The sequence below is a fragment of the Rhineura floridana genome, chromosome 20, assembly GCF_030035675.1.
Source record: "Rhineura floridana isolate rRhiFlo1 chromosome 20, rRhiFlo1.hap2, whole genome shotgun sequence".
Taxonomy (NCBI): Eukaryota; Metazoa; Chordata; class Lepidosauria; order Squamata; family Rhineuridae; genus Rhineura; species Rhineura floridana.
The window spans coordinates 10466887-10494067 of NC_084499.1; the positions used below are offsets into that span (position 1 = coordinate 10466887).

Sequence of the window (27181 nt, forward strand, 5' to 3'; positions counted from 1 at the left end):
TCACTGGCCATGATGGCTGGGGCTGATGGAAGTTGGAACCCAGCAATTTCTGGGGAGCACCACATTGGCTACCCTGAGCTAGAGAGACTTCCACTGTCTCCTCCTCAAACCACCTGCAGCCTGAGATGACCCCTCTTCACACCAAGCTTCCCAGGAGCCACAGGAAGCTTTCTAGCGCTGCTGGAAAGCGTACCTATATGACCTCATCAACTGCTGAGCAGGCCATCTCCAGGATATCAGAATTTCTGTCTCTGCTGCATACACTTCTAAAGAAACTGGCCCTAGACCCCTTGGATTAACTATCAACCATTCAAAAATATATACTTTTGGGGGAAATTGGTGGAGAGGGAAGTGGTGGCAGCTGCAGGCATTCTTGGATGGCATACTTCTTGACAGTAAGGGCAGTTTGGCAATGGAACCCACTGCCTAGGGAGGTGGTGGGATTCCCTTCGCTGGATGTCGTCAAGCAGAGGCTGGACAGCTATCTGCGGGAGATGCTCTAGCTGTGGATTTCCTGCTGTGAGCAGGGGGTTGGACTCGATGGCCTACAAGGCCCCTTCCAACTCTATGATTCTATGGATTATCTAGATCCATTCCAGTCTGGGTTCATGTGTCACCATGGGACTGAGTCAGCCTTGATTTGCCTGTTGGATGACCTCTGTAGAGAACAGGGCACAGGAAGTGTGACCTTGCTCCTGCTTCTTGATCTCTCTGCGGGTTTCGCTATCATTGACTATTGTATCCTCCTGGACCAGCTCAGTGGAATGGGAATTGGGGGCACCATACTATGGCTCCAGACCTATCTACAGGACCAAGTCCAGAGAGTAGCATTGGGTGGTTGTTTTGCATCCTCCTGGCAGTTGCTCTGTGGGGTGCCACAGGATACTATCTTATCCCCAATGCTATTTAATATCTATATGAAGCTGTTGGAAGCAGTCATTAGGATTTTAGGGGCAAGTTGTCCTCAGTATGTTGATGACGCTCAGCTCTATTTCATAATATCTGACTCAAGAGAGGCGGTGCGGGCCTTGGACTCATGCCTGGACATAGTGGTGGGATGGATAAAGGAAAAATAATCTGACCTTGAATTCTGGCAAGACACTGTGGGTGAGTGGTTCCCATGTCTGAGAAACTGGTCAATTGCCTGCCCCTGGACAGGGTTACTTTTCCCCTGAAAGAGCAGGTAGGCAGTCTGGAGGTGCTTCTGGATCTAGCTCTGTCACTGGAGGTCAAGGTAGTCTCAAATGGCTAGAAGTACCTTTTACCAACTGCACTTGATGAGACAACTGCAACCATTCCTGGACCAGGAGAGCTTGTTTGCAGCAGTTCAGGCATTGGTGAGTTCAAGACTGGATTGCTGCAATGCACTCTATTTGGGGCTTCCCTTGCACTAGATCCAGAAACTGCAGTTAGTGTGGAATGCGGCAGCCAGATTGCTGATGGGGGTGAGACCCTGCCAGTGTATAACACCTCTGCTCAGAGATCTGCACTGGTTGTCAATTTGTTACTGGGCCAAGTTCAAGGTGTTACTGCTAGTATACAGGAATACCCCTCATTAACGTACGCAATGGGTCCAGAGCGAGTATGTAAACCGAAAATATACTTAAAGTGAAGCGCTACCTTTTTTCACTTGCGCCGCCACTGTGCCACCTCTCCTTCACGCGGAGCCTCAAATCCCCGCGCTAAAACCTCTGCTGCTGAGCTACCACACCTCCCAGCTGATTCGCGCTTGCGCGGTCGTGTCCCTTTCCACCACCTCCCACGCACCGAAAGAACAGGCCACAACCAAAGGTTAAGTGTCCGTTCTTGCGAAGCGAGCGTACGTAAACAGGGGGATGGCGCTACTGTAAGTATGTCTGTACTCGCGAGTGTCCGTAAAGTGAAGGTCCGTATAGCGAGGTATTCCTGTATAAAGCCCTTAACAGCTTGGCACCAGTTTACTTGCAAGACCGCCTTTACCCATATTTGCCTGCTGGTTACAGTTGCCACCTAATACTTGTAAGATTTTTTTTTTAAAGTTTGGCAGCACCTACCCATTGGAAATCCCTGTCCATTGACATCAGGCGGGCCCTTCACTGTATTCCTTTTGGCTCCTACTTAAATCTATTTTGGCATGCCTTTCCAGTCCCATATAAATGTTGATCTGTTTTAATTTTTTTAGTTAGTAACTGTTTGAATTGCTTTAAATATGTTTTTAATTACTTGTTTTTAACTATTTCACTTATAGTTTTAATGTTTTTTTTGTAAAATGCTTATAGGCCTTTACATTCAAGCAGTATATAAATGTTGTTGAATACATAACAAATAAATACACACACACTTCTCTCTGCAAGATTAGGCCACTGCTGGAACATAAATGTGGCCTGATCATGCCTCCAGTCCTACTGGAAGCTATCCATGGTCCTGATAGTTTGCTCTCTGTCTTGTATTCTGGAACAGGAGATTGGCCTCACACTCACATTTGTGGCCACTCTCTCCTTATGTAGAATGTAGCGAAGGGTGGGTGTCAAGGGCCAGCTAAAGATCACCTCCACAGTGAGTGGCTCAGGAGTTACGTGCCCTGCCATCTGTGCAGCCGTGGGCAAGCTGCATAGTCCCAAGGAGCCCAGTTGCCCCCCAGCTGGCAGTTGCGGACAAGGAAGGGGCTGGCTTGTGCAGCTGTGGCAAGCTGAGCAGGCCCTAGCCAGCTGGAGAGGACTAGCCTCAGAGGGAGGCAATGGTAAACCTCCTCTGAATACCTCTTACCATGAAAACCCAATGAATACAACCAAAAAAAGGATTCATGGGGTTGCCATACATCGGAATCGACTTGAGGGCATATAACAACAACAGCTGAAGGGTATGGATGTCTGAGAGTGAGTGAGTTTGGAGGCAGATGTTGGAACAAAATGTTGTGCCATTTTTTTAAAACAATTGTAAAAATACGGCTCCCTAGTGAGAGATTGGAATGCAGCCTGGCCTTCTGTAATGAGAGGCTGTAATTGCCCTGAGGTTTTATATGCACCATGCATGACTGTGAAATGCTAAATTAATGGTAGAGTACTGCAGAAACACGTGCCTGGTATTGCTAGACAATGAGGTGGAAGACGTTTGCCCCTGGCCAGTAAGTTATATTTGAATAGGTTGCTGGCTGGCTGGTACTGCTGCAGGCTCAGTGAAGAGAAGGCCTTAAATCCAGTTAATGATAAAAATATTGGCTGCTGTAGAGCGCTGGATCTAAAAGGCTAGAAAGGTATGTAGATAAGAGTCAGCTCCATTGGTTTTGTACTCCCTTTCCAAGTTGGCCGAGTGCTAAATAAGCCGTGACTTCATTTAGCTCGCAAATAGCATGCCATGATTGGCGTGTAGCTGAACTTTAATTGTTCCATCTGAAGATTGTTTATCTCCTTTCCCCACGGCTGTCTCTACTGTGATGCTCACAGAATTTGATGCAGTTATTACCAGCCTTCCCCTAATTTTCCTCCTGATCTCTGTAGACAGAAATGCTGGGCTTGGAACAACCTTGCACTTGGTTTTAATTAAATGTGTGGCTTTAAACTCTTTGTTTTGACAAACTCAATCTCTCTTTTTGTCTTGCACCTTTAGAAGTGACCCAGTATTATGTCTGCTTCTTCAAGTGTTTACACCTGTGTGTGTCAAGTCCCCCCCCACTACAAAAAACAACAATGAAAAAAGCACTGTTGCTTGTTACTTCTCAGAGCTGAACAAGCTGCAATACATGACTGCTACAGGAGTGTGAGAAAGGGTGCAAATTGCAGAGCAATTCACTCAATTTAAACGATTAGCTTCCTGCTTGTTGACTTGGTTCATTACCTTGTTGTCCCATTTAGCACTTCTGCAGAACTTGTATGGAAGGAAAAGAGTATTTGCCTTGTGGAGTCCAGAGTTAAATCCCATACAACATATTATTTTTATTTCTTCACGCTGTAGCTCAATCCCACAGTGCAGAGCAAATTGGCTGCAATTCATTCTTTGAGTAACATCCAGAGCTTGGAAGATTACTTTTAAAAAAGTAATAAACTACAGTTACATGGCCCCCCAAAAGTAGTAATTACCGTTACAATTACAATTGCTCTGAAAGTAACTGATTAATTTTACTCAAAAGTAATTGCTACAATTGCATTTTAGTTACTTGGAAATTGACTACAAGGTGCTGGCCTTGGCTGCTGCACATCTAAGTAACCTAAAACAACATTAAAAATAAGCACACACACAGAGGGTAGTAGAATTTTTTTTTTTATCCATAAGATTAACAGAATGGCATAACAGAATCTCACATCCCCTCACCCCACCCCCAGCAATGGTGATACCCCAACACACATATTTTTGTATATATATATATATCCTCCAGCTCTTTTCTCCTTCAACTCCTGTCAATTTTTAAACAATTGTTTTCTCCACCCGTCTCGCTCTCCACCTCCTCCCTTGTCGCTTCCTAAGCACCCATAGAGCATGAAGGAAGGACAACGCTGCACAGAAGCCCAATTTGAAGCACACAATTTTTATTCACAAATCAGAGGAGCAGAAGACTTCCCCTTCTCCCCCCCCCCCAAGTAATGCACAAAAGTAATGCTGGAAACATTACAATTACTCCTCAAAAGTAATGAAGTTACTACTCATTCTGTTACCAGCAAAATGTAATGAAGTTACCCACTCGTTACTCAAAAAAGTAATTTGTTACTTGTAACTAGTTACTTCCAAGCTCTGGTAACATCCATGCTTGATTATTGCAATGGGTTTATATATGAGGCTGCCCTTGAAAGGTATATGGAAACTTCAACTGGTTCAAATCAAGGTTGCAAGATTGTTAATGGGAGTTTGCCACAGTGATGAAATCTCACCAGTACTGGGAGATCTGCACTGAGTTAAAGCATTTTTATCCCACTCTTTGGCTTACAAATGTCAATGTTAAGATAGTCCCTGCCCTCAGGGTTACAATATAAAAGACGTGACGCAGAAGGAAAGGGGTTTGGGAGAAGGGCGAGCAAAGAAGCTCAGGCACAATTTCATGGTGAAATGGAATGTTTTTGAGGAGAGAAGAAGTGAACAGTTAGTGGTCTTTCAGGAGAGCTGAGGGAGATCCCCGGCAGTCCTTTGTCTCTGCCTCTCCTGTTGTCGCCTGATGAAAACAACTTATCCAAACAGGATACTTGACACTTGCTTTGCCCACATGAACCTGCCTAGCAATTAAGATAATCTTCTGATATCTTTTTCTGGTTTTCTCCCCCTGTAGCAGAACAGCAGGTGTCTATTAGAGAAAGGGCCTTCTCTGTGGTGGTGACCTGTCCCTGGAATTCCCTCCCCAGGAAGGTTTTCCTGTTATCTTCACTGTCGTTTGCATGACTGGCTAAGTCACCCACATTTGCCAGGGAGTGCATTTTAAGGCCCCGGATTGTTCCTTTGCATCTGTGTCTTTACCTGCCCTACACCTGACATCATGTATGATGCTAAGTGTGGAATGGGTGGGCATAGCTTTGGAGAGATGGCCTTGTAGGTCAGAGGTTCCCCACTGCTGGGCCCAACAGACAGCAGAGGCCAGGTCTTGCAGGACTCACAGCTAAATAGGAAATGTAGGAACAGACTGTTTAGTGTATGGACTGCCAGCACCTCCAGTGAGGAAGGAAAAAATACTGTTTTTTCTTCTTCAAATGATCAAAAATAATTTATATATATATGGGAAAGAACAACGTCTGGGGCTGTTTTATCCCATTGTACTTTTTTAAAAATAAAAAGAACTTCAAGCTTTTCTTGTGGAAACTTTAACCAGGCTCACTGAACTTTGATGGAGACCTCCGGATGAAGAATTTGAACTTCTGAAGCTGCTATAGCCAGCTCTGCTTTGATGCAAATGTGGGACTGGAGGAGGGAAGACAATGCATATTAAAACCAAACTGATCTCTCTGTGGGCCTTTCTACAACTAAAAATCAGTTACACTGAAGGCTATGTATCCTACTACCCCTTTGAAGAAGCACCTCTCATCCCTTTTTCCCCAAAATTTCTAATGCTAGCCATTCCTTGGTTTGTTACAGGCCTGGTTGTCCCCATGCTGTAACGTTTATACCAAAATCAGTGACAGTCAAATCTGTACTTGTCAATGGTGCTTTCATGCTTTCAAAAGGCGTATGATTGGGAATATTCAGTGATTTATTCATGAACTCATTTTCTTACTGGCTAGAAACTGACATATAACAAGGTAAGTGGTGGTGGGTCCCAAATTGCAATGAAGCTGTTTGAAGCTTTCTTAGTTTTTAGTAGCAGGCAGTCTTCTCGTTACACAAAATGTTTCTCCTCTACAGAAGGTAAATTGGGGGATAACATCTTGCCCTAAGTCTCAGAGTAAGCTCATGCATCTACCTGCTCACTTAGATTTTCTCCAGAGGTTCTGCTTTGTGTCATCTCCTTTCTGCCTTGTTGTTGTCACTAGTAGATACATGAGACAAGGCCTTCTCAGTGGTGGCATCTAGACAATGGAACTTGCTCTTGGCATCCTCACTAATGGGGTTCAAGCACTGACCATATTTCACATAATGCTAAACCAAGCTCAAACGCTCACCTTTCACTCCTCTGTCCAAACCATAAGGCTCATCTTAGTTACATCTAAATGGGAAACCAAGGACAAACTTTGGCCTTGGAACGTGGGTTGTTGGGAGAGGAACAAACCATGGGTGTTGGTTTGGACATCAATCTAAGCCAGTTTTTGTGGTTTGTTGCTCTCAGCTGAACAAAGGGGGGAACAAAACAGGGTCAAGCATGTGCACATTATGGCTTAAACAAACCACACACCTTTGCTTAGTGTTATGTGGGAATGTGGCCAGTAAATGAAGAGCCTGTTATTTCAGAGGGTGTTTGGGATAGCAGGCAACTCAGTACATTTTGACCTTGTTCACCTTGGTTGTGTTATCGGTGCTGATACTTAATGCTTGCATAGTTTTATTATATGTGCCTGTTTTTAATATTTATTTTAGCCCTTGCCCTTGCATTGCTTTTTGGATAGTGACATAGGATGTAAAATATTTTAAACAATACACCTTAACCAGTGTCTGAGTTGGTCTTTCCGTACACAGGGACCAGCTCGCTCATTCAGATGTTTGGGTTCCTGTTTTTAAGGGATTTTTTTTTTTTGCCTTCTCAAAAGTGTATGAAGTAGATCACCATTCATCTTTAATGCCTTAGTCTTCAGACATAAAATAGCAAGGTAACTGGAGGTCTGTGCCCATGCTAACAGTGTCAGTTCCTTTGTTTTTGTCTCTCAAGGTTGTCTGTCTTCCTCAGCTGTTCTGAGAAATCCTTCCTAAGTTTTTTGTGGTTTCCATGACATTAACTTTGCAAAATGTGGCATGATGGCAAGTACCCCCCTCCCCATTCACCTCTGATCTCTGCAGCAAAATTGTGAAAACAGCCTTATAATCAATCTAATTGGAGATCAGAGTTAATGAGGACCTTGGCGTTCATGAAATCCCCCAAGAGATGTTGGGCTTCAGACATTAGATAAGGAAATGATTGGGCTCAACTGAAAATCAATTTGCCTAATTAGAAGATGCATATTCCCACCAGTCCATGCATGATTTTTTTAAAAAAAAATACTCACTAAGTTAAGGGACTTATATGACTTAATGTTCCACTAACCTGTTGACCCAGAGAAAGGTAGACATTTTCTGGGCGATGATGTTCTGCTGTGAGACACAAGTAGCTACTCCATTTTGTTTATTTATTTATTTATTTTGATGGACTCTCTTAAGCCCCGTGCTCATTAATTTCCACTTACACACAGTTTCCAGCTCTGTGTGGAATAGGCAAAAGATCTATTTTTTTTCTTTTTTACATTTTAATATATTTATTGTTCTTAATAAAAAAATATACAGAAATGCTTAATGCAGTGTAATATGACAATGCACAAGTATATTTAATATTGTATGAATTCTAAAATATTCTTATAAATACAATTTTAATATTTGTTAGTCACATCATCAGTTATCTTGTTTGGAGTAAAAAAGATGGAAAGTAAGATTAAATTTTTTGAAGAGCATTTGAGGACACATGGGGATGTTGAAGAAAATGCTCCTGATGTCCTATTGTGTATTAGGTCTATCGTGGATTACTGTTGTCATCAGGCCTATGCATCTGCTTCAGGGTCTTTGCTACAAAACTTAGATGCTATTCAGATAAAGGCTTTGAAAATAGGCTGTGGGACTTTCGTTACCTCTCCTTGCAGTGTTATGCAGTGAGTGACTGGTGAATAGCTGGGATATTTGAACACGGAGGACTAAGATAGCATTCAAAAAATGAGAAAAACAATGATTACACGTACTCAATGATCTTTATGTAGGCTGTAATCTAATGACCAGTACAGAAATAAAGGATAAACTTGGAAATGTTACACACATGGCTATAGATACAGCATTTCTGATGTACACCTGCAGTAAAACAAGCAACAAGGCAATTGATGAGATTTGAATTGTATTGTAATTGTTTTTAGATCTCCCATTCTCTGTACTTTGTGGTTCGTTTTATTGGATTTTATTGTATTTTGTATTAATCTGTTGTTCACCGCCCAGAGAGCTATGCTAGTCGGGCGGTATATAAATTTAAAAAATAAATAAATAAATAAATAAAATTATTTAAATATAAATATTTCTACAAATCCTATTATTATTATTATTAATAATAATAATAATAATAATAGGAGGTATTAAATGTTACTCTTACTCAGAGTGGACCCATTGAAGTTAATAGACATGACTAACTTGTGTATTGTTTTCAATGGGTCTACTCTGAGTAGGACTTAGCTGAACACAACCCATAATTTTCCAAGTTATTTTACTATTTCATCTACACTCCTTACTTGTAAGCTTTCCCCAGCAGAGAATATGAGTTCACTGAATCTTGTACTTTGTTGTTCCAGCAAACCAGCTGCATTTGTACTGTCCCTCCTTCTGTAGATTTTGGCTAGCTAAAGCCTGGGGTATGGCATGTAAGGTGAAGCTAACAAATCTGAAAGAGGGTAGGCAACAAGGAACTGTTTTGTTATTTATTATTATTAAAAATGTTCTGATTTCTCACCAATATCATAGCAAAATATCTGTTTGAGACCTGTCACCACCCCAGTTTTGTCATCGTCGTCGTTCCTCAGCAAGGGTAAAAATTGTGCAGGCATTTATCACTTGGTGGCGTCTTAAACTTGCAGCTTTCCAGTTCTGAACACCTGAAGAATTGCTCCTTTGCGGCTTCTACTCAAAACAATGAGCTGCCTGAAGGAGGCCCCTAGCTGAGTCGTAAAGCATTGGCCTTGCACACAGAACATCCTATGTTCAGTCTCTCATGACATTTCCAGGTAGGGCTGGAAACGACTCCTACCTGAAACCCTGGAGAGCCACTGCCAGCCAGTGGAGACGAGCGTCCATCAAACTTGGGTCCCTACATGTTGCTGGACAGCTTAGTCAGTGGTCAGGGATAATGGGAGTTGTAGTCCAGTCGCTTCTGGGGACTCAGGGTTGAAGACCGCTAGTGTAGACAATACTGACCAAGATGGACCAATGGTCTGACTCAGTATAAGGCACCTTCCTACGTTGCTGTGTTTTTATGTATTTATTTCATTATTGCATTGATATCCCACCTTTCCTCCAAGGAGCTCAAGGTGGTATACATAATTCCTCTTTTCTCCATTTTATCTTCACAACAACTCTGTGAGGTAGGTTAGGCTAAGAGGCAGTGATTGGCACAAGGTCACCCAGTGAGCTTTATGGCCAAATGGGGATTTGAACCCTGATCTCCCAGGTCACATAGTCTAGCATTCTGACCACCTCACCACACTGGCTCTCACTCTTTTGCTCCTGCTCTACAATTTGTGGAATCATTTGTGGGGAAATAACATATGCCAAATCCTACCATGGGTCTGTCTAGGTCGGTATTTTCTACACTGATGGTAGCACTCTAGAGTTTCACATGCGATTCTTCCCCAGCCCTACCTGGAGACACCCAGGACTGAACCTAGATTGAATCTGGGACCTTCCTTTTTCTTTTTGCATGCAAAGCACACACTATCACTTGAAAATTGTTCAAGAAAAACATGTTTCCCCCTAGAGCCAAGGCTAGATAAGACAGGCTGTCCAAAATATTCACTACCCCATCCTTTCACCAGTCAGCTACTCTGCCCATTGCCTCTAGATCCCATTTCAAAGGGCCCTTTCATGTCTTCATAGAGTGTTAGTGCTGCCTCAGACTCACATGGTCCTTGGAGAGGCTGTATTTACAAATGTACATGAAATGTTTGGAGGATTATTTTTTATTTCTTCGCTCTTCCTTGCAGGGCAGCTCCAGGTTTCTGGGAGCCCTTGGACACAGGCTGACAATGGGCCCCTCGTCTCCTTGCTTTCCTCCTTAAACCACACTACTTCTTGGCCCAATCCTTGATGGATTTATCAAAATATTGACCTATTGTAAAGAAAAAGCCCAATGGAACATTTTAATCTTTTGAAATGATGAGAGCCATTTCTTCATCATAAAATGTATACACCACTCTCTCACATTTAAAATTAACTCATGTGGTCTCTGTTATAATCTCATTTCACATCCCCTTTTTGGAATCATAGAACAGTAGAGTTGGAAGGGACCTATAAGGCGATCGCGTCCAACCCCATGCTGAATGCAGGAATCCAAATTAAAGCATACCTTACAGGTGCCTGTCCAGCTGCCTCTTTAATGCCTCCAGGGTTGGAAAGCCCGCCACCTCCCTAGGTCATTGGTTCCATTGTTGTACCATTCTAACAGTTATGATGTTTTTTATGATGTTCAGTCGAAATCTGGCTTCCTGCAACTTGAGCCTATTATTCCATGTCCTGCGCTCTGGGACAATCAAGAAGAGATCCTGGTCCTCCTCTGTGTGGCAACCTTCCAAGTCCTTTAAGAGTGCTGTCATATCTCCCCTCAGTCTTCTCTTCTCCAGGCTAAACATGTCCAGTTCTTTCAGACTCTCCTCATGGGGCTTTGTTTCCAGTTCCCTGATCGTTCTTGTTGCTCTCCTTTGAACCTGTTCCAGTTTGTCTGCATCCTTCTTAAAGTGCGGTGTGTAGAACTGGATGCAGTACTCAAGATGGGGTCTAACCAGTGCCAAATAGAGGGAAACCAATATTTCACGCTATTTAGAAACTAAACTTCTCTTAATGCAACCTAAAATAGCATTTCCCTTTTTTGCAGCCACATCACACTATTGGCTTATATTCAGTTTATGATCAACGACAATCCCAAGATTCTTCTTGCGTGTAGTATTTCTGTGCCAAATATCCTCCATGTTATAACTGCATTTGGTTTCATTTTCCTAAGTGTAGAACTTTGCATTTATCCCTGTTGAATTTCATTCTGTTGTTTTCAGCCCAATGCTCCAGCCTATCAAGGTCCCTTTCAATTTTGTTTCTGTCTTCCAAGGTATTAGCTGTCGCTCCCAATTTTGTATTATCTGCAAATCTGATAAGGATTCCCCTCATCTTCTCATCAATGTTATTAATGAAAATATTGAAGAGCACTGGGCCCAGGACTGAGCCTGGTAGTACCCCACTCACTACCTCCGCCCAGTTTGAGAAGGAAACATTAATAATCACTCTTTGAGTATGATTCTGGAGCCAACTGTGGATCCACCTGATAGTTGTTCCATCCACCCCTCATTAGCTAGCTTACTAATGAGAATATCATGGGGTACTTTGCCAAAAACTTATCTGAAGTTGAGATATATTATGTCCACATCATTCCTACAATCTACCAGGGAGGTTACCCAATCAAAAAATGAGATAAGTTTGGCAGGATTTGTTCTTCATAAATCCATGTTGGCTTCTAGTAATCACTACATTGTTTCAATGTGCTTACAGATTGACCACTTTATAATCTGCTCCAGTATTTCCCAGGGATTGATGTCAGGCTGACTGATCTGTAGTTCCCAGGTTTCTCCTTTTTGTCCTTTTTGAAGATGGGGACAACATTAGCCCTCCTCCAGTCATCTGTGCAAAAATAATAGACAGTGGTTTAGAGTGTTCTTCAGCGAATTCCTTCAGTACTCCAATTCAGTACTCCTAATGCAATACTCCTAATGCAGTTCGTCATGCCCTGGAGATTTGAACTTCTTCAAAGTAATTAGGTGTTCCTTGACCATTTGTCTATAATCTCAAGCTGCAGTCCTGCCCCTTCAACTTCACATTTCCCAGGAGGTTCAAAGACCCTCTTTTGGGAGAAGATTGAACCAAAATAGGAATTGAACACTCTGGCAACATTCTTGTACAGGCAAAGTACATAAATCAATAATATTTGATATTATAGAACATACATAAGGTATATCGACCCACTGGGTTGATCTGGACCAAGTGAGGGCCCCCCTCTGAGCCCCTGGGCCCTCAAACAGTGCCCAACCTAGCTCACTACCAGAGCTGGGCTTGCTTCCTGGAATCTTGTAGTTTGGGATCTACAGTTCTGACTGCTGACGTATTACTGAACTAACTTATTTCCCTCTGTTTTCTGTGTACCTGCAGGGAGCAGTTTTGTTGTAAGTGAGGGAAGTTATTTGGACATATCTGACTGGCTGAATCCAGCAAAGCTCTCCCTTTATTATCAAATCAATGCCACATCTCCTTGGGTGAGGGATCTCTGCGGACAGAGGACTACAGATGCATGCGAACAGCTGTGTGATGAAGAGACTGGTAAGTGGACCCTGAAGGTTATGGCATTAACTGCAAAATGGAGCAGAGAGGTGTTACTTTTAGAACCACTGCAGTAAAAAGAATGTTGACTTTTTACGTTTTTCTCCTGGCTAGTCTAGGGAAATCTTTCTGGGGTGCTATGATTGTCCTTTGATTGGGGCATGCATTTGCAAATTGACAGAGTCCTTTGGGAGGAGTTAATAGAGTGGGGCAGATGACTTCCTTCCAAACATCGCAAGTCCTGTAGTTGGAAGCCACTTTGCTTTGATGCGCAGACAGGGTGGAAATGACACATTCAATCAGGTCTTTGTGTACTCAATTCTTCCTGGTGAATTCTGAGAGACCACCTGTTCACCTGTCCTGGATGCCTCCTTAACTGAGGTACTGCTTTAGATGTTCCAGTGACAGTGTGGATGCTGCATTAGCTTAGAGACCTGCTCCTTACCATCTGACACTATAAGACACATGGTTCCTTACCATCTGACAATGTTTCTACAGTTCTGGCTGGATGTTGAGTGTGTGGTAAAGACCCGTACAATCACACAAAGACTTACTTTAAACTGTACAAGAACACCATGTAATGACCCCACAAAATAACAGCTTCTGCACCATAGCTGTCCTATCTAAAAGACACTTGAGTGCAAAGGGAAGCTGCCTTATTTCTGGCAAAACTTCCTGCATGATGAATCTACAGCATGTGCTAAAAACTGTGTAAGATAAAGCAGAATATTGTCATTGGCTAACCCTGTTCCCAGCAGTGTCAAGAATGTCTTGGCACCAGTCAGTTCCTTCCATGCTACGAAGTTTAAATCCCATGAATTACTAATCGGACATAAGCTGTTCAGAGCAAACGTAAGTTTGAGAAGCATATTGCTGAAACCATGAAGCGCTACAACACTAATTTTGAAAATCTTTAAATATACCAGAAGTAAACTGTCCAGAGGGGCGACTGGACCTTTGAACAACAAGGGTGTCAAAGGTGTGTTAAAGAAGGGGGGAGGGGTGCGGAGAAGCTGGATGAATTCTGTGTGCCTGTCTTCGCTGTGCAAGATGTATAGATCCCCAAAGATCGTTATTGTGACTTGTGCTTTTTAAAAAGTAAAGGTAAAGGTGTCCCCGCACTTGTAGTGCGAGTCGTTTCCGACTCTTAGGGTGACGTCTTGCGACGTTTACTAGGCAGACCGTATATATGGAGTGGGATTGCCAGTTCCTTCCCCGGCTTTTCTTTACCCCCCAGCATATGCCAGGTACTCATTTTACCGACCACGGATGCATGGAAGGCTGAGTGGACCTCCACCCCTTTTACCGGAGATTCGACTTCCTCCTTCCGTTGCAATCGAACTCCGGCCGTGAGCAGAGCTTCGGCTGTGTTACCGCCGCTTACCACTCTGTGCCACGGAGGGTTTTTAACATGGAGTGCTTTTTAACATGTTCAAAAATGATCTGGAGTTAGATGGGCAAATTTCTGATGACATCAAATTGTTCAGGTGTTTTTTTAAAAATTAATTTAATTTATTAAAAAAAAAGGATACAAGTTTCTCGAAAAGGAACTTTCCAGACAGACTGAATGGACATTGAAATGGTAAAATGCAGCTCAATATAAGCAAGTGTATAGTGGGGCAAAATAAAATAAATCCTACCTTCACATATGCTAATTGAAGTCTGAATTGGTGGTAACTGACCAGGAACGAGATCTTGGGGCGGTGGCATATTGCTGGATGGAAATGTCAACCTGCCATGCAGCAGCTGTGGAAAGTTGAATGCCACGATAAGGATCATTAGGAAAGGGATTGAAAATAAAAATGCCAATAGCATAATGTCATTATACAAATCTGTGGTACAGATGCACTTGTAACGGTGTGTACAGTTCTGGTTGCTGCAACTAAAAACAAAGAACAAAGCAATATTATAGAGCTGGGAAAAGTTCAGAAAAGGGCAACCGAAATAATTAAGAGCCAGGAACAACTCCCATGTGAGGAGAAAGTTAAAATATTTGGGGCTTTTTAGTTTAGAAAAAAAGCAGAGTAAGGGGGAAGGTGTATCAAAATTGTGCATCCTGTGGAGAAAGAGGGTAGACAGAATACTAGAAGCTTGGCCATCCAGGTGCTGGGAGATTAAGAACAAAGGAAGTGCTTCTTCACATAGCACATAGTTAAAACTACGAAATCCACTTCTACAACATGTACTGATGGCCACCAACTTGGACAGCCTTTAAAATGGCAGTGCATAAATTCATGCACTGTCAATGACTGTTAGTCATGATGGTGGTGCATTATATCTTAATACCAGTTGCTTGGAATCACTTGCGGGAAGAGTCCTGTTTCACTCAGATGCTGTTTTCAGGCTTCCCACAGACATCTAGCTGGCTATTACGAGAACAGAAATCTGGACTTGATTGATCTTTGGTCTGATCTTCTTATGTTCTTGAGTTATTTGTTACCATCTGGTCTGATGGTTCTCTGCCTTTGGTAATGCACTGTGAGGTGACAATATTAACTGTTAATCAAATCACCATTAAGTCTTGTATAGTTCTTGGTCTGGTTCAGTTTGCTTTGATGTTTTTAGGCTGACTAGATGCTGCCATTTGAATAATCACAGTAACTGTCAGGTGATATTGAAGAGCTTTTATGAAATGCATGGATGCTGCCGTTGAACAGGTGCCCTTTCCCTTTGAAATTCCATGTCTTCATCATTTTTATTAAATGTCAGGGTTTGTGAACAGCTTGGGAGGGGAAGCACAACACTCTCAGTCGTGGGTGTGCTCTCGGTGCAATGAGCTCCTGGCTCTCCGGGAACGACTTCATTTCCTTGAGGCCAAGGTGGCGGACCTGGAAAAGCTGAGAGAGGCAGAGAGGTGTGTGGAGGAGGCCTTCAGGGACGTTATAGCTGTGTCCCACTCCAACGATGATAGCTCTCCTGCTATCATGGAGAACGATGGTCTCGGGGAAGGAGAGCATCCAGCTGAGGAAGAGGGAAACGATCCCTTAGAAGGGACCCATTCCTTGGGGGATGAGCAGCTATCCTCTCGTGCCGAGGATATATCTCCAGGGGGTGGAGGGATCCTTGTAGTGGGTGATTCGATCATTAGGAACATAGACAGTGGGGTGTGTGATGGGCGTGTAGACTGCAAGGTGTTTTGCCTGCCTGGTGCAAAGGTTGTGGATATCGCCCGTCGTTTAAATAGTTTGGTAGACAGTGCTGGGAAGGAGTCAGTGGTCGTGGTGCACGTTGGCACCAACGACATGGGGAAATGCAGCCGTGAGGTCCTGGAAGCAAAATTTAGGTTGCTAGGTAGGATGCTGAAAGCCAGGACCTCCAAGGTGGCTTTCTCTGAAATGCTACCGGTTCCACGCGCAGGACCAGCCAGACAGGCCCAGCTTCGCAGTCTCAATGCGTGGATGAGACGATGGTGTCGGGTGGAAGGGTTTGGATTTGTTAGGCACTGGGGAACTTTTTGGGACAAGCCGGGCCTGTACAAAAGGGACGGGCTCCACTTGAACCAGAATGGAACCAGACTGCTGGCACTTAAAATGAAAAAGGTGGCAGAGCAGCTTTTAAACTGACTGAGGGGGGAAACCCGACAGGAGCTGAGAAAGGTCCGGTTCGGAATAAACCTCCCCCCTGGGATAAAAACCAAAGAAATGATGAAATTTTAAAAGGGGTAGGCCTAGAAGTAGGCATTGTGAGAGCAGGGGCACAGGATATAAATTCAGAAGAGCAAAATTACCACAGGCCTAACCACAAGTGCCAAAGACACTTGAAGAGAGACACTGCTTACAAGTGCCTGTACGCTAATGCTAGGAGCCTCCAAACCAAGATGGGAGAACTGGAGTGCTTGGTCTTAGAGAAGAGCATTGATATAGTGAGCATAACGGAGACCTGGTGGAATGGAGAAAACCAGTGGGATACGGTTATCCCTGGATATAAACTATATCGGAAGGACAGGGAAGGACGTATTGGTGGCGGAGTCGCTCTATACGTGAAAGAAGGCATTGAATCCAGCAAGCTCGAAACCCCAAAAGAGGCAGACTCCGCCACAGAATCGTTGTGGGTGGTGATACCGTGCCACAGGAGGGACTTAATACTGGGAACGATCTATCGTCCCGCTGATCAAAATGCTCAGGGAGACCTTGAGATGAGATATGAAATTGAAGAAGCATCCAAACTAGGAAATGTGGTAGTAATGGGTGACTTCAACTACCCGGACATAGACTGGCTGCATATGTGTTCCAGTCATGACAAAGAAGCAAAGTTTCTAGATATTCTAAATGACTATTCCCTAGATCAGTTGGTCATGGAACCGACCAGAGGGACGGCAACCCTGGACTTAATCCTCAGTGGGGACCGGGACCTGGTGCGAGATGTAAGTGTTGTTGAACCGATTGGGAGCAGTGACCACAGTGCTATTAAATTAAACATACATGTAACTGTCCAATTGCCAAGAAAATCCAACACGGTCACATTTGACTTCAAAAGAGGAAACTTCACAAAAATGAGGGGATTGGTAAAAAGAAAGCTGAAAAACAAAGTCCAGAGGGTCACATCACTCGAAAATGCTTGGAAGTTGTTTAAAAACACTATATTAGAAGCTCAACTGGAGTGCATACCGCAGATCAGAAAAGGTACCGCCAGGGCCAAGAAGATGCCAGCATGGTTAACGAGCAAAGTCACGGAAGCTCTTAGAGGCAAAAAGTCTTCCTTCAGAAAATGGAAGTCTTGTCCGAATGAAGAAAATAAAAAAGAACACAAACTCTGGCAAAAGAAATGCAAGAAGACAACAAGGGATGCTAAAAAAGAATTTGAGGAGCACATTGCTAAGAACATAAAAACCAACAACAAAAAATTCTATAAATACATTCAAAGCAGGAGACCATCTAGGGAGACAATTGGACCCTTGGATGATAAGGGAGTCAAAGGTGTACTAAAGAACGATAAGGAGATTGCAGAGAAGCTAAATGAATTCTTTGCATCTGTCTTCACAGTGGAAGATATAGGGCAGATCCCTGAACCTGAACTAACATTTGCAGGAAGGGATTCTGAGGAACTGAGACAAATAGTGTTAACGAGAGGGGAAGTTCTAGGCTTAATGGACAATATAAAAACTGACAAATCACCAGGCCCGGATGGCATCCACCCGAGAGTTCTCAAAGAACTCAGATGTGAAATTGCTGATCTGCTAACTAAAATTTGTAACTTGTCCCTTGGGTCCTCCTCCGTGCCTGAGGACTGGAAAGTGGCAAATGTAACGCCAATCTTCAAAAAGGGATCCAGAGGGGATCCCGGAAATTACAGGCCAGTTAGCTTAACTTCTGTCCCTGGAAAACTGGTAGAAAGTATTATTAAAGCTAGATTAACTAAGCACATAGAAGAACAAGCCTTGCTGAAGCAGAGCCAGCATGGCTTCTGCAAGGGAAAGTCCTGTCTCAGTAACCTATTAGAATTCTTTGAGAGTGTCAACAAGCATATAGATAGAGGTGATCCAGTGGACATAGTGTACTTAGACTTTCAAAAAGCGTTTGACAAGGTACCTCACCAAAGGCTTCTGAGGAAGCTTAGCAGTCATGGAATAAGAGGAGAGGTCCTCTTGTGGATAAGGAATTGGTTAAGAAGCAGAAAGCAGAGAGTAGGAATAAACGGACAGTTCTCCCAATGGAGGGCTGTAGAAAGTGGAGTCCCTCAAGGATCGGTATTGGGACCTGTACTTTTCAACTTGTTCATTAATGACCTAGAATTAGGAGTGAGCAGTGAAGTGGCCAAGTTTGCTGACGACACTAAATTGTTCAGGGTTGTTAAAACAAAAAGGGATTGCGAAGAGCTCCAAAAAGACCTCTCCAAACTGAGTGAATGGGCGGAAAAATGGCAAATGCAATTCAATATAAACAAGTGTAAAATTATGCATATTGGAGCAAAACATCTTAATTTCACATATACGCTCATGGGGTCTGAACTGGCAGTGACCGTCCAGGAGAGAGAGCTCGGGGTTGTAGTGGACAGCACGATGGAAATGTCGACCCAGTGTGCGGCAGCTGTGAAAAAGGCAAATTCCATGCTAGCAATAATTAGGAAAGGTATTGAAAATAAAACAGCCGATATCATAATGCCGTTGTATAAATCTATGGTGCGGCCGCATTTGGAATACTGTGTACAGTTCTGGTCGCCTCATCTCAAAAAGGATATTCTAGAGTTGGAAAAGGTTCAGAAGAGGGCAACCAGAATGATCAAGGGGATGGAGCGACTCCCTTACGAGGAAAGGTTGCAGCATTTGGGGCTTTTTAGTTTAGAGAAAAGGCGGGTCAGAGGAGACATGATAGAAGTGTATAAAATGATGCATGGCATTGAGAAAGTGGATAGAGAAAAGTTCTTCTCCCTTTCTCATAATACTAGAACTCGTGGACATTCAAAGAAGCTGAATGTTGGAAGATTCAGGACAGACAAAAGGAAGTACTTCTTTACTCAGCGCATAGTTAAACTATGGAATTTGCTCCCACAAGATGCAGTAATGGCCACCAGCTTGGATGGCTTTAAAAGAAGATTAGACAAATTCATGGAGGACAGGGCTATCAATGGCTACTAGCCATGATGGCTGTGCTCTGCCACCCTAGTCAGAGGCAGGATGCTTCTGAAAACCAGTTGCCGGAAGCCTCAGGAGGGGAGAGTGTTCTTGCACTCGGGTCCTGCTTGCGGGCTTCCCCCAGGCACCTGGTTGGCCACTGTGAGAACAGGATGCTGGACTAGATGGGCCACTGGCCTGATCCAGCAGGCTCTTCTTATGTTCTTATGTTCTTATGTTCTCAGTTCTTTTTAACACTTGACAGTACTTGATGATGAATGTTGGAAATGAAAGTGGATTGCAGCTACTTTTGGAAACCACCTTATATTATCCTTCCCACACCCTATGATATAATGGGGAGGGCCTTCTTGATGTTCCATCTATTATGGAATCAGAATTGAGTAGGACAAGAGACAGGACCTTATCGATGGCTGCACCCAGACTGCAGAACACCTAGCCCTGTGAATTATAGCTGGCCCTTCCGTCACTGTTTTTTTTAGTTACTGTTTTTTGAGCACTTTTTCATTTTATTTATTTATTCTATAAAAAAATAACCACACTTAATAAAAAAGCCCCAGGGTGGGGTACCATGAGAATATAAATACATCCATATAAAAAAATCAAAAAGCATGAAACACCAATCCAAAATGCAGCATCAGATACAGAAGGGAAACTCACATTCAGCCATTCCCCAAAACATGGATGAAAAGGTGTTCCTTGGTGTGCTGCCAAAATGTGTACAGTGTAGACACCAGGCCACACACCCAGTGGGAGGGAGTTCCAGCTTGGGGGTTACTACTGAGTAGGCTGTTCCACATGCCATTATTCCTCAAACTTTGGAGGGTGACAGAACTGCTGACAGAGTCTTCCTTCATGGCCACAGCTCCTGGATTAGTCTGTATGGGAGAAATTGATCTTTCAGACAAGACCTTGAATTGGGCCCTGGAACAAATAGGCAACCTGTGCATTTCTCTCAGAACACACAAAGAACCCTCCCAGTCATGCCTGCCAAGTGCTCTAGCTCCAGCAGGCGTTTGTGTAGTGAGGGAGACAGTGGGTTGTTTCCAGTGTTGCTACTCCACTCATGCAATGGGCTTCCCCCTTTTCTCCTGGACAGCCCCTCAAAAATCCTCAACAATCTGCTTGAGAGGGTTGGGAGACCCTCTGGAACAGTTTTGGGGTGTGTGTGGGAAGGGAAGGGGAGGTCTCGTCTCATGAGTGAAATGTCACCCACACAGCTTTGCATGCCACCCGCCATATTTATCATTGGGTTTTAAGTGTTGAGGCCAGCCCATTCCCTAGTGGCTCCTAGAGGGCATTGTCACGGGAGGACGAGCCCACAGTGGCTAGAATCTCTCCAGCACTTTATGAAAATCCGGTTAGCTGCACTCAAATGCAGACCTGGATAGACAGGAATTTCCCCCAGGGAACCATTGTAATTTTTGCCGAACAGTCACCCAAGGTTTGGAAGATTCCGAAAGTACATTGCAAGCTCTTTTGGATCAATCGATGTGGTTATGAGATGCGTAGACAGGCTCAACCCACAGCAGTTGACCTCTGTATCTCAAAGTACCAAAAGCCACTTCAAAGCACAATAAGAAGTACCAGGAAGTGAGTCAACTTTTAGTTTAGCCCTCAGAGGTAAAACAGGATGCAGGCTCTATGCAGTAACCGCAAGGCAGAACTTGAAGTGACAATTAATCGCTTAGCCACAATATTATGAGGCAGATGCCTTTTAAAGAATAGAAATTATAGAAGAAAATTCAAGTAGCTTTTGCAGCTCATGGTATATGCTCCTAAAATCCAATAATCGCTTAATAGGAACCCATCCAGGATTGTTAATATAAGACAGTAGTTTAGGGGAAGTATATGTTTTGTTGTAAGGCAAGGCATACAGTGCTTAGTTTCACCACACAACCTGGATAGGACCACTAGTTTCAGGAAGTCAGAGGCACTCTTCATCTCTTTTGACCGGGTGACTGTGGGTCAGAAGGTTTCCTCTTTGTTCATTTCACGGTGGCTAAAGGAGGCCATTACCCAGACCTACCAGACTTTGGGTAAACCACCGCCGGGAGGGCTCACAGCCCATTCTCTGTGGTGGACTTCCACCTCAGTGACCTTTAAGGGAGGCTTTCTCAGAAATCTGCAGAGCTGCCACATGGGCATCCCTGCATACCGTTGCTAAGCACTACAAAATTGATTCCTGGGCCTCAGTGGATGCTGCTTTCGGGAGGGGTTTTTTGCATGGGGTTGTTCATGCATGACCTTCCCTCAACTGGAACCTTTCCCAGGAGGTTGTTAATGCTCTCTTATATCCCAAGCTGTAGAATACCCTCCAGGAGCCACTGGGGAATAAATGGAAATTCTTATCCTGAACTTCTCTTCCCAGGGGGTTCCTGGAGGGCATTCCTCCACCTTTTCCTTCCAGTGCCGAGGGTCTGGGTCATGCTGGATCTTAGTGGCTTCTGGTAGTTAGGGCCTCTGTGGGGATTTCATGCCTTGTTCCTAGTTCTGACTGAGGTGCCTGGTGACTTTCCTGCCTTTTCCGCTTGGTTCTTTCCTTTTCTATGGGGCAGGTAGTTTGCACCTTAATTTCTGCAAGTTTGTACATTTTTCCACTAAGGTGGTGTGCCAGTTGGGCCAAGCGTCCAGCTCTCATTGATGGAACACTACTGGGGGTTAAGGGGTCATCCTTGCTCTTCCAGTAGGAGACCGGGGTGGCCTCTCTCCCTGGGTGAGGTGATCTGAAGATTGGACCCTGCCTACCGCACCACAGGGGAGCCACCATCCCAAGCTGTAGAATAAGCAGTTTAAGTCCCAGCACCTTCTGGCAGTTGTGGCATGGTTAAATGTTGGAAGATGCCACATAGCCCTGTCACATGCTCAACAATTTCAGACTGTCTTTGGATACTGGATTAAGAAATTGTTCCTGTGACATTCAGCCAGCATCTCGTAGGCTCTAGGGAGAGGATCAATCAATCTGCAGCTTTCTTGGGATGCTTATGGGACTAGGAGACTCATCTGGCTTTATTATTTTAGGCAAGCACTAGTGGAGATACAGGGAACGTGTTTGCTTGTTTGTTTGGCTGCTGCTCCTTTGGGCTTTTTCCCATGGAAATGTCACTCGGGGCTGCCGGCAGCAATCTGGTTCATGGTTTGGGGTGGCTTGCATAGTAAAACACAGAGATGTAGTTTGGTTTGTAGAAGTTGGATGAGAAAGGAGAACACAGGCCAGGATGATGCATGCAAAGGGATGGATTGCAGCACAGATGCTGTTATGCCTTCTGTCTTATGCCATGATCACACGTGGGGGCAATTAACATTGCATGATTTAGGTGGACCATAGCGGAAGAGTGATCCAAAGAGGTCTTCAGAGGGTATATCCTCACTGCAGACACAAATGTGCCCTTCCAAGCATATCCACATCATGTGGCCTCTTCCAAGTCCCTGCAACTGAGTGAGACATCATCCCAACAGCAGTATCAGCTGAGATCTGGAGATACTGCTTTTGAGTTGCTTGTTCTGGGAACAACCGCAGCAAACACACACATTCACAGACTCTCTGACATGAAAACCCAGGGAGTTGTGTTTGTTCCATTTTTTTTACAAAATATTTTTATGGGTCTTTGATTAGTAAACCATCAACATTACAAGTACAGTAAAGATATGTAGAGGATGTTTCCATGTATAATAAACAAAAATGGCCAAACTACTGTTTGTGTATAAACTAAGGCAGATGATGAGCCATGTATATAAATGTATATCCCAACACTTAGCACTTAGACTGTGCTAAGTGTGCAGAATGAAGGTAATTACCCTCTCCACATCAGTGTAGGGTAGTGCGTGTTGGGAGTAAAGCATCAATGCTTGTAACAAGTAACCTGAACCAGTGGGGGAGCAATAGACAGGAAGGCAACCTATTCTTCTCTCTCTGATTCCTTCTTTAGAAACCACTTGTTTGTTTTTCTCAGGCTTTATTTCCTTTTTCTGATAAGTTAGTTAGTGTTAGCCTCATGACTCCATAATGGCCATCTATATGCCTGTACTTAGAATGATTTTATTTCCCGTGAGTAATAAACCATACATTGATTTATTCTGTCAACCATCAGTGTTACCAGACTATTCATTCATGCATTCTTGTTGCTTTATATACACCAAACTCTATTAGTGGTGAGTTTGTCTATCCTTATTCACAAAGCTAGGAAAAGGAAGCAAGACTTTTTTCAAATTGGTCATGTTTCTTCATTCCTCTGACAACTCTCCCATTTTGCGCTAAACAGACAGGGCAATATCCTGTGTCTGTGCCATTTTCATGGGAGGCATGGGTGAATACATCTGGTGTAAACTACACCCCTGCAAAGACACCAGTTGCTATAAGAATTTGGGAGCAAGAGAATAGGAAACAGCCTTAAACTATGCCTCTTTGTCTGTTTAGTCCAATAACAGCAGCAGCTCCATGTCAGTGGGGCAATGGAATCCACTGTAGGCTTTTGTCTGAACTTTGAAGGAGCTCTTCAAGGTGCTGAATCATCTTGGACAGTTTCTTGAAAGTTTGGACTAAAACCCAGAGCAGATTCCACTGCCCCACTGACTTGGAGACACCGGCATCCACTGCCCAGTATTGAACTTTCTGAGAGGCAGCCGCTTTCAGGGTCTCAGGCAACCATCCTCCCCGTCACTTGCCATCTGATTGACAATGCTAGGCATTGGACCTGGGGCTTTCTTCAAGTAATCCTAAGATGTTCCATATTTAAGATGTTTACAACATAGACCAGGCAAATACATTTTTCACAGTCCTTTAGACATGTCTGGCATTACTGGTGTTTTATGCCTCCTTCAAAAGAAGTATAGGCATGTCTTGAGATTATGGGGGTTGCTTATTTGTGGGCCATGCTGTTTTCTTTATGATTTCACAAGGAATAGAAATTGTTTCTTTGTATGCCATTTAGTTTAACTTGTGGAACTCACTGCCACAAGATCTGGTGATGACCACTAGCTTAAATGACTTAAAAGAGGGCTTAGACAGATTTATGGAATTGGGGAGGAGATCCATCTACAGGCATCGGTCATGGTAGCACAACGGGACATACAATGTTCAGAGGTAGCCTGCCTCTGAATACCAGTTGCTGGGGGTAAATGACAGGGTAGGGCTACTGCTTTTGTGCCCAGCTTGTCATCTTCCGTGAGGCATCTGGTTGGTCACTGTGGGAAGCAGAGGCAGATCTTTGGTTTTACATTTTCATGTTATACTTTTATGTTACCTATCCAACCTCACAGTACAAATTTAAACTCAAAAACATCACACAAACCTTAGGAAGAAAACATTTAGTTGTTGTTGTTATTGTTATTTAGCACTAGCACAAAGCCTGCGGGGGCAATTTTAATACAAGGGCCCCAAATACCATTAAACAGCTATTAAAAGGCCTGGGAGAACAAGAAGGTTTTCAACTGGTACTTAAAAGACAATAGTACAGGCACAGGGGTGGCTCCAGGGTGTCATTATTTTACATGAGAGATTCAAGAGCATACCAGGAAATTTGGGTTTCCACATTTAGTGGATTAAAGGGCTATATCAACCTAGCACACCCAATCACTTTTTAAAAAAGAACAGATTTTCTGCTGTTAGCAAAGTGAGGGGAAAATGCATTGAAAACTGTGGAATGAACAAATGTCTAATGAGAAGACATATAAACACCCCACAAGCAAATCAGGATAAATGTCCATTGTTGTATCAAGAGATGTGGAAAACCTTTGGCCCTCCAGATGTTGCTGAACTACACCTTCCATCATTCCTTGCCATTGGCCATGCTTATTAAGGATGATGGGTGTTGGAGGCGTTTATACTGTTGTAAATGGTCTGCTCATTTGAACTTCTCGTTAGCCTGCATTCCCCTGATGAAGGCCTGAAAATCAACAGGCTGAAATGCATTGGGTTTAAACATACAATAAATTCCTACTTTTCTAGCATCTTGGTTTTTGCCTGCCTTTTTTTCAAGTTGCAGGAAGCCAGATTTCGACTGGACATCAGAAAAAAAATTCCTGTTAGAGCCATATGACAATGGAACCAATTACCTAGAGAGGTAGTGGGCTCTCTGACACTGGAGACATTCAAGGGGCAGCTGGACAGGAATGCTTTGATTTGGATTCCTGCACTTAGCAGGGGGTTGGACTTGATGGCCTTGTAGGCCCCTTCCAACTCTACTATTCTATGAAAGTATGGGATCAGGTATTTCTTCAAGTAATCTGGTCCAGTTCAGAGCTTTTATGGTTAAAACTAGCACTTTGAGTTAGGCTTGGACTGCAGGTGATACAGCGCTCGTGTAATATGTTGGTACTTACTGATCCTCATCAATAGCCTGCCTCTTCTATTTTGAAGATTCTGATCTGTTTTTCATGTATAACATGTTGCAGTAAACCTCTGTATTCTGAGGCAATGTGCTTCGAAGACTCATTTGAGGGGAGAGACAACATGTGTTGCATTTGGGAATTGCTATCAGAAGTTCAATAGAAGGAAATGATGTCAGTGAATACTGGAATTACTAGCATTTAGAAACAAAACAAATTGGGAAATGCAAGCCCCTTTATCACTTGAGTCCTTCAGACCCCTTCTGAAGTTCAGATGGGATTTATCTTCACTGCCAGTCAAGCATCCTAACAGCCCCTGGCCTGCATCCTTCCCCAAACAAACTTGCCCATGTAAAGAGAGAGCTTCCTTGGACTTGCTTTTTACAAACTTTCTTAGTGAGCCCTCAGACCCTGAGAGTTCTTTCATGGCCAAACAACACATTATATTAGCTACATATCTGTGCCTCTAATTGCAGTTTGTTTTTTACATTGTCAACAAATGAGGGCTGATCTGGATCCTAGTGTGGTTAGTCCTAATTTGGGGCTAGGTCTTGAAGTCTATGCCTTTTTAAAAAAAGAAAAAGGGAAGTACCACAATGTCTAATAAGTGGAAATCCAACATTTCTCCATTAGACTGCATTAAGCCATATAGGGAAATTTGCACATTTGATTAATTGAACATTTGATTCCCACCTCCCTTTAAAAAAATGTGTCTTAGAAGCCTGGAGGAGCAATAAATTGTTTCAGGGAATGTTGTCATCTTTATGGAGATCAGAAAGCTGGTTAGTTAATAGTTTAGCTGAGAGCTGCCCCTTCCACAGGTGAAGTCTAAGGGTAGAGACACACTGCTCCAGCAGTCCCAGTATGTCTCCAGCTCTCTTTTCTGAAAATGGGGGCACACAATGTTAGTCAAACCCCAGCCCTTTTACTGTAAAACCTGGTGGGATCAACTTGAGTGTGTGTTTTTTAAATTCAAAGAGATTTCATAACTGATTGGCAGATCAACCCATTACCCCTCCAGGTGAGGCCAATGGAAATGCTTTGCTGTGGGCGGCTAGCGTGCTCACAGCCTCGAGCTGGAAGGAGGGCTGATCTCTGTTCCTGCTGAAAGCCACACACAGACAGACGCTGTAAATGCTCAGGCTTCAAGAGTTTTCTGTACATTATTATTTTTTGTTTTGGGGAACTTTATTAATCATCCTGAGCCTCTGCGGCTGAAGAGGATACCAAAGTACAAATTATTATTATTGTTATTTTCCTTGAGGACCAGAAACATGTGGAGTTTTGCATGTGTTCATGAACAATTAATAAGGTCAGTAAAAGCAATCAGGGTCTGTATTAGAGGCTATATTATTTGATGAACAGTACAACCAGGGTCATGCAGATTCGGAGCTAGTTAGCCTCCCTATCTCCCCAGTTTAAAACACACACACAAAATGTGCATTATATGATCTAAAATCCAGAGCAGCTTCAACTTATGGGGGGAGGGATCGAGGAGGAGGAGAGAAAAAAGACTACAGAGAAAAAATATTATCTGACAATGGGACAAAGGTCCCCATTCTTTGTTGTTCTGCTTCACGACCCCTTTATAAAATGCTGCTTGGT

The 27181-nt window shown here is 43.4% G+C and overlaps 1 protein-coding gene across 5 annotated transcripts in view; it reads left to right on the forward strand.

Moving 5' to 3' along the window:
- Positions 1-27181, forward strand: part of ASTN2 (astrotactin 2) — a 773365-nt gene that overhangs the window by 362728 nt on the left and 383456 nt on the right. For all 5 annotated transcript variants that reach the window (XM_061604310.1, XM_061604311.1, XM_061604312.1 and 2 more), the window contains exon 7: positions 12514-12681. In XM_061604310.1, coding sequence (XP_061460294.1) covers positions 12514-12681 — 168 coding nt within the window. The remainder of the gene's footprint in view (positions 1-12513; positions 12682-27181) is intronic.